We start from the raw sequence: 14,710 nt of genomic DNA, 5'->3' as shown, positions 1-14,710 counted from the left end.
GCTTGAATAGCACCAGGCAGCTGCATCACTAGTGAGGATTTGGCCCATGGCAAGCAAAATGTAAGGCCATCAGTGAACAAGTGTACATGGCATTATTGCAGTCTGTGTCAATCTACAGGCACTTTACTGCTGTAACCACTCTGCAATTAGGATTTTAAATATTTGTCTTACTTTAGTTTGCTGTATTACTTAAGTATTTTTAAGGCAGAAAGGGCACTAGCTACTGCTCTGTAGTTATATTCTGTCCAGCTGAAATGCGTAACTGTATTCAAACTGAAACCTGGCCAGCATTTTCTGTGAAATAATCCAAGGAACCTTAGTGGTCTCATTCAGAAAACAATTTCTACAGCTTTGCAGTGCCCCACAGCCTTGGCAATGTTGACAAGGAAGGGTGTGCTCTCTGCCTCAGCAGCCCCATCTCCTGTGGCTTTGAGTGTTTTTTTGGTAGTCTCCAAGCCAAAAGCTAAGCCTGACCCAACACAGTTAATGAGATGCAAAAAAAGCTGTAAAGATGGTATTTACTGCTCGTGTTCAGTGTTCCTGGTTCTGAATTCAGAAAGCTGAACAGAAAGATTCTGAGCAAGGGGGACTGAGATACATAAGAGCACAGCATTACTCCAGCAAGGAGAACTGGTAATGCTGCATGAGTGGATGCATGAAGAATCAGCACGATTTGTTTCTCAAATTTATTTTCTGAAACAGGGTTTTGTCTCTTTATTTGCTTTAAGTAAGACTGGCTTCAACAGGAAGCCAGTGGCCTCTTCTGAGTGATGCCAAACTAGAATAAGGAGAAACAACATATAAAGCAGGACAGTCAAACTGAGGCAGCCAGCCTAGCTCCTGCTCTTGCACAATTATATAATTTCTTAATTCTAAACATTTTAGACTACAAGGAGGTTGTTTTATTAAAAGCCACGGACACTGGCAGTCCTCACATACATATGCACAAAGGTAATCAAACTCCTAACAGCAGTGACAAAGCTTGCCAAGCAACATTCAGACTTTGGAAACCATCCACGGAGTCGTAACTGGAAGGCTTGTGTGAGGAAAGAGGCAGAGCAGAACCCAGGACGCAGATCAATGATGTTACTGTGGTCAGTTGTGTCCCAAGGGACAGCACAGTCTGCTGCACAATATGAACAGGCTGCCCAAGCCTTCAGACACTCCTGCACTTACCAAGTCTACCCATGAACTGTTAGATAACACTAATGAAACTTCTTTAACAAAAATAGCAAAGAAAAGCACTCAATCTTTAAAGGTGGTTGTGGTAGACAAACTTAAGATTCTTTCTTGTGTTTTTTTTTTCTGGTTTTGGGGTTTTTTTTTAACCACAAAGATCACATTTAAGAAATAAAGAATTAAGCCTTTGTCCACATCAGACATTTGTCCTGAAGCAGTAAAATCCCTTCAACTGAAATCACCACCCTGCTGAAGTTAAAAATGGCAACTTCAGACTGCATTTCATGTGCAGACCATTCCCAAATGCACTCGCTGCCCAAACCAGTATCAGATACTCATCCTGTGCATGCTCTGGTACATAGCTGAGTCCAAGTACAGCCTTAATTTCAACATGGAAAAGCCAAAATTTCTGTAGTGCTTGGCAGCAATAGCACACATCTACCTGACACTTCTAGATCTTTCCACAGCTGTCACTAAGTTAAATGCAATCTACAGGTGGCAAAGAGTGCTGATAAATCAAATCACCACCAGGAAGTCAGTTAATTTCACTAATCTGACCAGAGGAAGACTAAGACAACCCACTTCAGACACTTGAACGGTATGAGCTGACCCACCAAGCACCAGAGCCACCATGAGTGACTGAAGAGAACATGGCTCCATGTGGAAAAGAGGAGGGAAAAGCTAAACAATCCCTTTTTGGCAGCAGTGGATGATTAGATCAGACCTTCTTGTCCCAGAAACATCTACACACACAGCACTACAAGGCACACCACATTTTTGCCTGGTTTCAGTCAGTGGTGTGCTGAACACCGAGACAGCCTCCAAGCCCCTCCTCAGGCTTTGGCTGTGTTAATTCCTGAGCTGGGCCTGCTGAAGTCATTATTTGTAAGTGCTGGAGCAGGATCCTGCCATCAAGTTAAATGAACACAGCCACAGATGCTGCTTTCTCCACATGCCAGAGGTGTACACAGCCCACCATAGGAGCACCGATGGGTTCCACCGGCACTGGCCCCGCTATGGGAAAGCTGCAGGAGAGGAGTGTGCAGTGTCCTTAGGCAGGCACTTTCTGTAGGGACTTGGAAAGTTCCCTTCTCTCCCCAGAAAGGCTGCAGAAGTCCAAACTGCTCAAGTTGCTGATGCACTCAGATAAACTCTCCTGGATAAAAAAAAAAAAAAAAAAGCCTTATGCTGACAAAAGGACAGGCAGATTTCCCTCAGCCTGCAGTACACTTCACCGTTTGACTCACCACCCTGAGGTGGAAACACTTGCCTGATCCCTCAACACCAACAGCCTGCTTGGTAGCTCTGTTGTATAGTTGTTACTACCATTTTCCCAGTTTTTGCTTTCCAATAAAAACACCACTGTGCCAGCAGTGCCGCTTGCAGGAGTCTCCATCTGCGTGATCTGACTGGAGCAAAGAACACACTGACCCCAGGATATCACGTTCTGAGTCCTGTGCAGAAACTCCTGCTGGCACAAAGGCAGGATCCAATTCACTCCTTTTTACAGAGGGAGTTGGTCATTTTTCAGCTGCAGCACATTGAGGAGACACAGAGACATAAAATTCAGTGTTACAACTGGAAGTTGGGCAGTCTTGGCCTTCACCTGGCTGTAATCCAGTCAGTGATATGTGCATAAGATAGACCCCCAAAAAAAGCAGGGATAAAACACCCTCCTTTCCTACCTCAGCCTAAAACTTCAGGTCTTTTCTCTTTCAGTTCATCAGCTCAGAGTAAATGACAGCTACATAAAGACACTTCAGGAAATGCTATATATAGGGTGAAGTGAACTTTTCCCCAGGAAGCTCTAGATCTAGGTCATCTTGCTTCTTCTGGGAGGCAGAAAAAACCAGGTTACTCATTGAACAAGAATACAGTTTCTAAAGGAAATAAAAGATTACTTGGAGCACGAAATCTTGCGTGGATAGTATTTTTTTGTTTCCTAAAGGACTTTTAAAAACAAAACTCACTATGAAACACTGTCTCTTTGAATACCTGACTTCATCCACTTTAAACTGAGAAACTCGCTATATTTTCAGAAAGAATGGGCATTCTTTAGTAAACTTACTTTCAGTAGTTTAGCCATACAGTGAAGCAAATACAACTTCAGGTCTCAGAAATTTCAGGGAGTTTGTCTATATTCAGACATAATGTAAAATCCCTCCCTGCACCTCATTTGTGATTCTTACAGGGGGCTAGAATGGTTACACACAATCCAGCAGAGCTCCAGGCGAGCTTTCATATGAATCCACTCCGATGGATTAAAGACCACGTTCCCACTTCCAGTCAAGGGCAGGTGGGAGAATAACCAAGGATCTCACTCACGTCTGGGCCAAGGGCCACCATCTAACTCAGCCACTGCAGCAACATGAAGGTGCCATCAGCTGAAGAGGTGCGAGACCAGGGCAGGAAGAGTTTTCTCAGCTCAGGACAGACCTCAGTGCAACACTACCTATGCAGTCCTCCTCACCCACTTCCAATCAGCAAATCCCTAAAAAGTGTCAAGTAGAGGTGTGGGCCTGTATTTCAGTTTGGAGACTACAGAGAGGATTTCATTAGTTCTTGTGAGAACAATCAAAACAGCCCACAGAGACTCAGAGAGCCAGGAACTGAGAGGTGAATAAGCACTAACCAAGAAAAGAATTAACAGTTAATTTAAAGTTAAGTATTTGTGCTTGAATTTTAAAACTGACTCTCTTCCCTTCCAAGAAGAGTAATATACTTTCAAGGACACCATTCTCCACGGGACAATCCACAACAGCCTCAAGGTCTCCAAATATATAGATGCATCATTAAAGAACTCTGTGAAGCAGAAACTAAAGCAATGTCTTAGTCATATTTCATAAGCTAAACTGAAGATAAATGGATGCAACTGCAATCCAAATCATAATATATAAAAAGAAAACAAACAAGGGAAATCCCAAAACATCAGAAACTGGCAATGACAATTAAGCAAGTACTACTACAGAGCATAAAATAAAGTCTACAGATGTTAAAATATTAATTTCAGTGTCTTAACTAAATCTGAATTTAGAGCACTAGTTTGCTGAGCCTTTTATGTATTTTCCACTGAATACAGCAGTTCACTGCTTTTTGTTAAGCAACAGTGCAAACCAAACCAGTTTAGCAGTTTGGTACGTCTGCAGTCAAGTAATGCTTGCACTCATTTGTTCAAAACCTGGGAGCAGTCTCTTTTCTTTCTGAACTTTAAATAAAATTAATGCATCCGGGCAAAATAAATACTAGTCTTAATCTATATTGCAAAATTACACAATGTCTGAATTAAAGATTTCAACAACTGTGTTAATAAAACACTGTGATTAACGTTCAGTGCACAGAACAAGCTCTGTATCTGGCTTCAATTACAGTGATGAATAGAAGTCAGACACAGGCATTGGCCCAGAGTATTCATGCATTATACTGTCCCATAGATACTGAAATAATGGAATCTGATGCACTTTGATCTCTTAGATAAGCCTCCCACAGCTCCGAAAGGGCAAGAGCACCCAATCTCATCCAATTCTGCAGCGTTCGCACACTGAGTCATAAGAGATTTGTATCCCCACTACCAAGATACATCTTATGGGAATAAATACAGAGAAATATTGCTCCATTTCCTTCTGGCTAGAGCTTGTACACAAATCATCTGGAAGCCACACAGAGTGAAAGTGGTGAGGACTACAGGGACACTTTACAGTCTCCACAGAGCTATTTACTTGGACAGTAGTTATGTTATAATATATTTGTGGGATATATTCTAGTCTGATTTTCTCTTCTAATGCAGTTTTGCCATGACGCAGATTAGAAACTGGCGGCATGTGGTAGATGTAATGGTTTTAATCATGGTTGCAGGATGGTCAATTCCTTGCTTTTGTCCAAACCAGCATAGACTGACTCATTTTTTGCTTACAACTGGATAGTCAAGCAGCTTTATTAAATTTTATTAGTCATAAACCAGGCGTTTCCTTGATGCTTCTAAAACCTCTCTTAGCAGTCCAAACTCCACTGGGATGTGGGCTAGCTACAGTCCCAAGCTCTGGGAAACTCAGCCCTGTCAGCCACCTGAAACTTGTCTTTGAGTGTGAATGAAGTTGTCCCTGCATGAGCTTTTGGCCTTGGAGTACGGGGTACTACATGCAAGGACTGCTCCTGAACCTTGTCTCTAAAAATACAAATTGCTCCCTCTGAGCAAAAAGCAGATGAGAGGACACAGAGGCCACTCCAGTGTCCAAAAATACAACCAAGGGAAACAGGTTTCAGTATTGCAAGGATAATAGTCTGCACATTCATCACTGCATGCTGGGGCTAAGGGAGGAACTCCATTTCCTGAGTCACAGTTTCTCTCATCCTTCCAACAGTTTCAGTCCTCCCCCGGGCACCTCAGGTCTGCATCAGCCCTCAACTAAACCAATGGCTCAAAACAGAGGGAGGACAAGAAGGCTCAGAAATCAGCCTGGCCTTTGACAGAGGGTACGTGTGGGTGCAAATATGCACAGAGCATGCGTGAGCGTTGTGGTGGATCAGCAGAAATGCCCAGTGCAATACCCCAGCTGGTTGTGATTTGGCTGGCGCAACCGCCGTTAAAGGATGGTTCTTTTATCTCCTCCTCCAGTTGCCGCACGCATCTGCTCTTTGTCCATGTCACCGTGTGTGGATCCTGGCCCAGCAGCTTTTATGCCACCAGCATTCTGACTTTCTTCTTCACTGATGAGAAACAGAGTGGTTGGCAGATTCCTGTGGAGGGGCTGGTAAATAAAATAATCGCTCTCTGTAACTGTTTGGTCTCTTGGAGATTGTTTCATTAGTTCATATGAAAGTCACTGTTGATTTGCTTTAGTCCATTCCACAGATCATTATCTCTTCAAAACATAAAAGTGGTTTATTTTCCGTGGGTCAGAAACTGACTCCAGATGTACAGCCAGCAACAGCTGATCACAGCACTGAACCCAAGGTACATACGGGAAACATACAGGAAGAGCTTCCTCAATGCATGGTGGTCCTAGATTTTAGGGAGGGTGGTATTGCATGTTTGGGCTGGCTTGTCCAAAAGAATGCATGAGCTTCCAGCATAGCAAAGATTCATCACCCTGATTAGGCAAGATTTCTTATTACCATCTCCACAGACTCTTCATCCTACTAATCAAGCATCTGGAATGCAGGCTGCCAAATAAATGCTGAACTATCAGATTCCAAAACAGATTTTAGGAGACTTATCTACTGCTTTAAACAGATCTTCTGATAAAGCTCCCTCTCTCCAGCATCAGGTTTGTCATAAATTTCTGCAGAGGTTCCTTTTGTAATAGAGGAACATTATTTTACTAAAATCAAATTACCATTGAACACTTTACAAACTTGAATTAAATTACTAAGCATGCCTGCACTAAAGATAAACTTTATTACTCCTTCAATCCTCTTTTTACAGTGAAGAAAGTAAAGCACAGAGCAGTTGAGTGGTTTGCTAAAGTTACAAACAGAACAGAACACATTAAATAAGGATGATGATAACTTACCTAAGGTTGTTAGAGTGGGGTTTTTTGGTGGATTTTGTTTTGTTTAGTCTTGGGGCTGGGAGTTTTTTGGTTGAAGTGCAGTTTTACTCAGCAAGAAGTTACACAACTCTAGCTCTGCTGGGACAGGTCACTGCTATAGCTGTCCCTGAAGAGGCAGCCAGAACATGACAGCATCTTCTACAAAAACACATCCTACCTTCAGGGAGCAAGACACATCTTTACCTCTGAGACCTTCATAATGTCAGGGCCAATTTTTCTTGTGGTCTAAAATCAAGATCGAAGCTTGCTTTGCCTTTCAGAGTCAAGAGAATAGTGACTCTTCAGCTTTTTCCCTAAAAAAGGTTTCATTCTTATTCAACCATGACATCTCTAAAAACCTGCTCATTTTGTAATTCTTTGGTCTCTGAGGAACTGCTTCATTAGCTCATAGAAAAGTCATGGCTGACTTGCTTTAGTCTACTCCACAGACTTTTACTTCTCCAAAATACAAATATGTTTCTCTGTGCATATGGGGAGGCAGAAACAAGGACAAGCACAAAGACTAGAAGATGTGAGTCTGCCACAAGCAAGAGGTGTTATTTTTAGTTTCTTTGCCTTACATTCTGCAACCAGTTTGACTACAGCCATTAACAGGGTCTGCAGAAGTGCTCATTAGCTGAGCTTCCTTCCTTTGTTGAAGTGATGAACAGGGACACAGGACAACAGGGACAGACTCTGTAGAGCATCTTGAGCCAACTTAAGACACTTCTTGCAGAAATCCATGTGAAGCACAAAGCAATACTCTGTTAAATGTGATTATGAACATATTATCTTCTTTGCATAATGCCCCTTGGAAAATCTTCTGGACAGAGTGGTTAGGAACAGATCCTTACCAACTGCCAACTCAACAACAGTGAATCTAGAAACCAGCTCTAATTTTATAAGAAAGGTGGTAACACAGAGAAATCAAACATTAGCATACTCTTCCCACTTCCTCCAGCCATGCCTAACACATTTTTAACCAACTGTAGTTTAAAATCAATTTTAAGCAGATAAAGAATTACAATATTCAACCAATATTAATTATTTATTTAAACTGTTCATGAATGGGTATTCTCAAGATTGAAGTTACCTGACTCTGTGATACTATCTGGTAACCTTTACTTTCAGGTCTGTCTTCCTTCCTCTCTTCTCCCTCTGCCCCCACCAGATTTTTTCACCAGCAAAATGAAAGACAGCCCCCATCAGTCAGTGTGGCAGGCTATGCTGGAACCAATATGCATTGAGACAGGAAATAGAGGTGCAGGTTTTTTCTAACTGTTGTCTGGAAAGGAAGTTTAGACTTAGCACCCTCAAGAAACTTTTCACCTAAAACTGATTAGCAGCAATACAATTCTCGAGACAACTTGCTAAATTCTTCAGCTGTGGAAGAATAAGAAGCGTCATGGCATATTGTTCACTAACCAAATAATCCTCAATGCTACTATGATGACAGTCATAATACATATATTTCATTACTGTATGGAAAATGAACTGTATAGCCCTATACTGATATTTAAAAAAAGGTTTATTGCATTGCACATACAAATAATTTACCAGAACTGCAGTATAAAACATGGAACACTTACAGCTTTTCTGAATGCAGGTCTAAATTACATCATAACTATTTATCAGGAGTGACTTTATCACTTAATGCTTGGTCTTTCACAGATAAAATGTTATTCCAGAAAACTACTAAACACTTCATTTCTGAGAATTAATTACATAAGGTCACTCAAGCAATCTCATCCTTGAAGAGAAGTACCAAACATCACTGGCTACTCTACCACTTCTTTTCCATGCAGCAGACTCTCAACTTCAGCTCCTCCAGCCCCTCACTGCAGCTGATTTTCACCTTGGGCACTGCTGCCAGAAGGCACCAACCAGCAACACAGCAACAAAAACTAAGAGTTTGAAGCCCTTTGAAGTTTCCAGCAGACTAAGGAATTGTGGACTGGAGTTATATTTCAGTTCACATCTACAAGTGCAACTGTAATTCATACACATCATCACCAAGATGTGGAGGACAAGCAGAAAAAAGGGCAAGACATGCATAGGCAACTTTTAAATATACTGCTTTCTCTTATATGAAAGTAACCCTACTAACTGGTTTGCTTTTTTTCACGGATAGCTTTCTGTATGTAACGTTTTCCCACTGCATCTTTGCCCCTTTTATGCTGTTCCAACATAGATCAAGAGTTCCAGCTTTGCACAACCACTCCATGGTAGATTATAACCTGTTACACTACCATAGTCTCCTTTCTTGTACAATACACACAGTCACAGATCATTTCCATTGGGGCCCAAGGGAATTTTTGTTCAGCTGTTTCTATAAATGGGTGCAACTCCTAGATCAGAATTCATTTGGCTAGCAATTTTTAATTATATTGATTACCACGCCTTTGAAAAGACAGCATGAGAACACCAATGTAACATATTACTTAAGTTATGAGGAGAGAGTAACAAAGGCTTGGTTTCTCTCTTGAGCAAAAAAATATGCAACACTCCCATCCACAGGGCAAGGTTCACACAGAAATGCAGTGGGCTCTTTAAAAAAGATTCTCTGACTGTTCAAAATGGGCACTTCTTCAGCATCTCCAGGCTGCACCCCCTGTGCTGTGCTCCTCACTGGCCTATGGCACTGCCAGGACAGGCTGATGTGCCACCTCCCTGAACTGGGAACAGCTGGAATGAAGCACAAGCCAGAGGCATGAGGACATGTACACTGTGTACAGGTGACACTCAGCTCAGAGGAGGCCCAAGGAGGGCACCAACCTCAGCTTTAAGAGAAGCCATGAGACATCCTAAATTACACTTTCAAAACCTGCTGTCCCCAACAGCTTTTGGAGGATTATGGGAGCACAGCATTGGGTTAAGCTCATGTTTGTGATTTCTCATCTCATTTTGTGCCTACAGCCAAATCAAATGAGTATCCAGGCCAAAAGGTTTTAAATTAATCCCTCCAAATAAAAAAAAAATTAAAAATCCACTAGATCTACTGAAACATTTTATCTGGGCCTGTAAGACAACACACGGTGGTACAAAGTACCAGAGGGTGCTCTGGAGCTCTTCAGGTAAAATATTTTATCAGTTTATCTCCCACATCAAAATATCAAATGAGCTTGTATGAGGTTACTATCAACACCAAGATGTTGTGTTTATTTTTCATATTTTTAGCTAAGTAATTTAGCAAGGGTCATACATCCTTTTAGAAGACTGCAGTGTATTTTGTCCACAGTAATACTTTTTAGAAACATAGGGAGAAAAGAAGCAAAGCATTTTGTACTTTACTGGATAAAATTTCCAAAATTGAATAAAATGGCAAATTATTTTCTACAGCTATTAAGGAACTATTTAAGAACAGAAATATGAGACAAGGATTAAGAAAAGGGACACATCTGTTCTGCAAAAAAAAAAGTCTTTGAGGAGAAGAATTACTAGAAATAAGAGAAAGTGAAAAAAACCCAGTGAACTTGTATGGAAAAACAGCAGAAGGCATATTGCCAACAGATGGTGAAGAAGTCATACACCAAAAAGGAAAACAAAGTTGAAAGCATACTCAATTTTGAGGACTTGAGAAAAAAAAAAACAAAACCAAAGCTAACGTCTTCCTAATCACAGATTCCCTGGTTAAAAATGGAGCTGCATGTTCTTAACACTTAGGGAAGCAGTTGTAATTTCTGAGTTCTAAAATGGAGGCATTCAAAATTAGCATCTGTCTATGAAAATGTTGGTCCACTCTTGAAATCACTTCCTTCCTCCCCGCTATGAAAACACACTCTTTTTTTTTGGTGTGTTTTCATTTTTTCTCGTGTTAGTAGTTAAGCTCAATGCGCTGGAAAATATTTAACGGGCCACTTTCTTATTAATTCAGATACCTGTTTAAAAAGATGCTTCCTCTCTGAGGCCTTTCTGAAGCAGCTGGTAACAGGTACTGCCACAGGAACCAAGACACAGGTATTTGCAGAGCCTCTCTATGGAAGTTATTGCCCATTATTCTATGTGTCCATACTGTCAATCCAATTCTCAACCTCACTTTTGGAAGTAGGAATTTTACACAGCCAGTCTAATAGCACTCACTGATCAAAGGAATTTCACATGCTATACTGCAATTTTTACTGGGGGTACATTTTGTAGTTGGAACTCAATAGGTAAATAAATATTAAGCCATAACAGGAGTCCCACATGAATATCCCTGGCACAATCCTGTCAGAACACAAAAAAGTACTTTAAATGTCAAAATAATTCAGAAGTCATCTTCTACAACTGCGTATCTTCCCCCAGCAAACCTCCTTCCCTTAGTTTGCATACCTTGCAAGAGCTATTCAGGAAGTTGACACACTTGCTGCAAACCCAAGAGCAACAGACACATCAGATTTTACTTTCTTCTAAAATATGCAGCTGACATTTCAGCAGCTGGCTTCAAAACTGTTCACCTTCCAGTTTCTCAAGGCTAGTTGCCACAAGTAAGTTTTCAAACTTGTTTTATCTCCTTCCTTGCTTTCATTCCTAATGTCTACTCATTATACACTAACTCTGGTTAAGATATTGAAAGAAGTAATTACCAGGAACAAGGGCACAACTTTCCCATTTGTAACAGTGACTCTGAGCTGCCACTTGGAAGTCAAAATGGGTGACTTATTTCTAGCACAGAAGTAATACTGGAGCATTAGCAATTGTTCATACTTAAGAGTTTTGTGTATCTTGTAAACATTAACTAATTTAAAATTATAAAACCCCTCAACCTCTAAAGTGCACAAATGTTGCATAATATTGTAGCTAAGGCCTATTTTTTTTTTTAAAGTCACAATCCATTGTGGCTCAAAACCTGTGGAAAGAGTAGCTTTGATTTTGACTATGAGACACTAAAGGCTACCCTAAGGTGAAGCTTTAGGAACCACCAGGATCAGTGGAGGAGTTTTCAGGACAGACAGTGATGTTCGACACAGCCAAGTGCCTGTGGGCACATCACCTGATGCTGCACAGCTTCTTCAGCTGAGGGAAGGCTTGCTATGAATACACTTACTCGATAATACACACCTGTGGGTTCATTTATTTTACTGTCTGTCGTGTTCTCAGTCAACCATCCACACTTACAGACAAGTTCCTCGTCAAGAAAAAAATTGTAAAAACCTCTGGCGACAGAGTCCTTCTCTATGCCAACATCCACACTAGAAGGCCTGTATAAGGCATATACATGATTGGTGACTCTTACAAGAGTTAAAAGGTTGCTTTCAAAGGGAAGAAGAAAACAAAAACCTTCACAAGTCTTCCCAGAATCATAGCTATAAATGCAATAAATTGCACAAACAGTCAAACTTTATATGCTGATTTGATAAAAATACAATGCACTTCTAAACCTCACGGACCATTCAGACTTAATTTAGAACAACACAACCTTTAAAACCTTGGACTTCAGCAGACATAGGTCAGAAATCAGAACAGAAAAATTCCTCACGGAATTTATTGTGACATTCAGCTTTTGCACTCAAAACAACAATCAGGCACACACTGCCAAGAAACATCAGCACAGCTTCAGGGCACCACCAAGGGCTGCTACGTGTAGGGCTTCTCTTCAACACTTACGGGGCTCCTATCAGGGTGGAATTCTTGAACTCGCTAAAGCATTTGTAGATTACACGCCTGTCTGGTTAAATACTTCCTGCAATTTTGTTAATTATACATCAGGCTCTGCAATTAGGGAATGACTCCCATCCTAGAGAACATACAGCTCTCAAGTTACCCCCCCAGAATGTGTGTTTCTGTAGATGCCTCTGGTACGTATACTTTCGAAACTTGAATAGAACGTGCAGTTCTATCGCTCGATGGTTTTCCTTTTCATTTCTCAGTGCCGTAGACTGCTTGTTTAGGTCAGTACACATTTCTGTAGGTGGGGGTGGAGATCTCCGGGAGCAGACAAGTGCAACCCCAAGTTCAGGTTCCCTTTTCGTGTCCATCCCTTCCAGAGGCGGCCAAGCGCAGACTTTCACACCAACGCCATCCTCCCTCCACATCGGCGTTACCCTCCGCTGACAGCAAACCCATCAAAGCAAATGCTCGACCTTTTCCTTCTTTCCCCCTTGATCCGTCATCAAGATGTAAATTAATAGATTCTCTCAGAGACAAAAAAAAAAAAAACCAAAAACCAAAAAACCCACCGAACAATAGGAAACACTTCTCCGCCGGTGCCCCACAGGACGGAGGGAAACAGGATCCCCTGCGCTGGTGGAGTTACTTAGTGGGGATCAGATGCTGCTAAAAATACGGGAGCGGTGCGAGCGGGCCCGGGCAAAGCCCGGGCAGGGCCCGCGGTCCCCGTCCCGGAGCGTCCCCGCGCCAGACGGTGATGTCACCGCCGGCGGCAACAAAGGACGCGGCACCGGCCGGGCGGCCCCTGCCCTCCGCCCCCCGCCCCGCCGGCGGCACCGCGCCTCCCGCCCGCCCGGAGCGCCGGCACCGGCCGAGACAAAGCGGTTTCCCCCGCGCTACGTGCGGGCGGAAAGGGAGAGGTTCGGGCCGCCCAGCGCCGGAGCGGCGGCGGCGGGGAGGCGGCGGCCCCGGGGCGGTGCGGACCGGCCCCCGGGCGAGCGGCCCCGCGACCCCCGCCAGCCGCGGCGAGGCCCCGCTGCCCTCAGCCCCGCTCCCGCCCCCTCCCCTACCTGATATGGCGGCGGCGGCTCCTGATCCGGCTCAGCCCCGTCTCCGTAGCTAGCTCTGTCCGACTGGGACTCGTGGAGCAGCGAGATGTCATCCGAGGTGGGGGACTTGAGGCAGTTCCCCATCTTCCCGGGGGGAGCGCGGCCCCCCCTCCGCCTCCTCCCGCTCCGGATCCGCGCCCTCAGCCTCCCCGCCGCAGCGCGCAGCCCGCAGCCGCCCCGCCGGGGAGGCTCATGCCAGCCCCGGCCCTAAGCAGCTTAGCAGCTGCAGCCCGGCCGCCTCCCGCTCCGTTCCGCAGCCGCCCCGACCCCTGAGCCGGGGGGGCGGCAGGACGGGCCTCCCACCCCCCGTGGGGCAGCGGGCTCCGGTGGGTCCGCCCGCCCCGCAGTTCTGCCCGGCGCGGTTCTGCTTCCCGGTCACCAGCTCCCTGCGCACTGGGCTTTGTCGCACGGGCCGCCCTGGCTCCTCCTCTCACCCCTCCCCGCCGGGCCCGGGGAGCAGCCACGGGGCCTCGCTGGGCTCCGCACCCCCCGGCCCCGCCGCGGGGACAGCCCTGCCCGCCCCCGGCGGGACGAGGCGGGACAGGACGGGCTGGGGAACCCAGCCGCCTGCTGGGCTCCCCCGGCCCCAAGATGGTGGGAGCCGCTTCGCTCCGCCCCCGAGCGCGGTGTTTGTTTGTGTTCCGGGCATGGCGGAGCCGGCGGCCGCTCGGGCCCGGCGGGGCGGGACCGGAGCGCAGAGGCGACCCCGGCCCACCCCGGCTGAGGGGCTTTGTGCGAGGCCCAGGGACCTTCCCAAGGGTTCCCCCGCGGGCGGGTCCCCAGGCAGGGAAGAGGGTTCCCCGTGCTGGTCGCTGGCGTGACCCCAGGGGCACGGTCAGTGTAGGCACAGGGCAGTGAACCCCAGAGTGGAGCAAAATCAGCAGCAGGCACTTGGCTTTTGCGTTTCTAAAGGTTTTTTATGCGATGAGCAGGTACTCTAATAAGCCATATATTTAGCTCCTCTTTTTCTCCTTCATAAAAATATACTTGGATATAAGTCCAGGTAAGTACTGATAAATGCAAATTTGAGGTTACTGAATGCCCTTGTGTCGCTGTGTTAGTGTGCCAGCACTGACCCACACAGAGTGCAATATACGATGGTCCTATCAGTGTTCTTTGGTTCCTCAAAATGCATCCTTGGCCTTCAGAGTCACATAATGGGAAATACTTTAAAATCCAATTTTTAAAGTGAAGTATTTTTTAAGGTGAAGCAAATATGGTGCAGATAAGAGCAGCTGCGAAGTCTGGTCTGTAAAACAGTACAGCGTGGCTGCTGCTTATCACCAGTTTGTCTGCTGATACAGC

The 14,710-nt window shown here is 44.6% G+C and overlaps 1 protein-coding gene across 1 annotated transcript in view; it reads right to left on the bottom strand.

The window, feature by feature from the left end:
* Window positions 1-13,998, bottom strand: part of RNF11 (ring finger protein 11) — a 30,385-nt gene extending 16,387 nt beyond the window's left edge. Inside the window, exon 1 of the mRNA XM_053984734.1 lies at window positions 13,367-13,998. Within this exon, the coding sequence (XP_053840709.1) occupies window positions 13,367-13,489 (123 nt within the window). The 5' untranslated portion in view covers window positions 13,490-13,998. The remainder of the gene's footprint in view (window positions 1-13,366) is intronic.
* Between the last annotated feature and the right edge of the window lie 712 nt (window positions 13,999-14,710).

This window comes from Vidua macroura, chromosome 9 (assembly GCF_024509145.1).
Source record: "Vidua macroura isolate BioBank_ID:100142 chromosome 9, ASM2450914v1, whole genome shotgun sequence".
Classification (NCBI taxonomy): Eukaryota; Metazoa; Chordata; class Aves; order Passeriformes; family Viduidae; genus Vidua; species Vidua macroura.
Note: the sequence above shows the minus strand (reverse complement) of the source record. Positions and strands in the feature narration are given on the sequence as shown.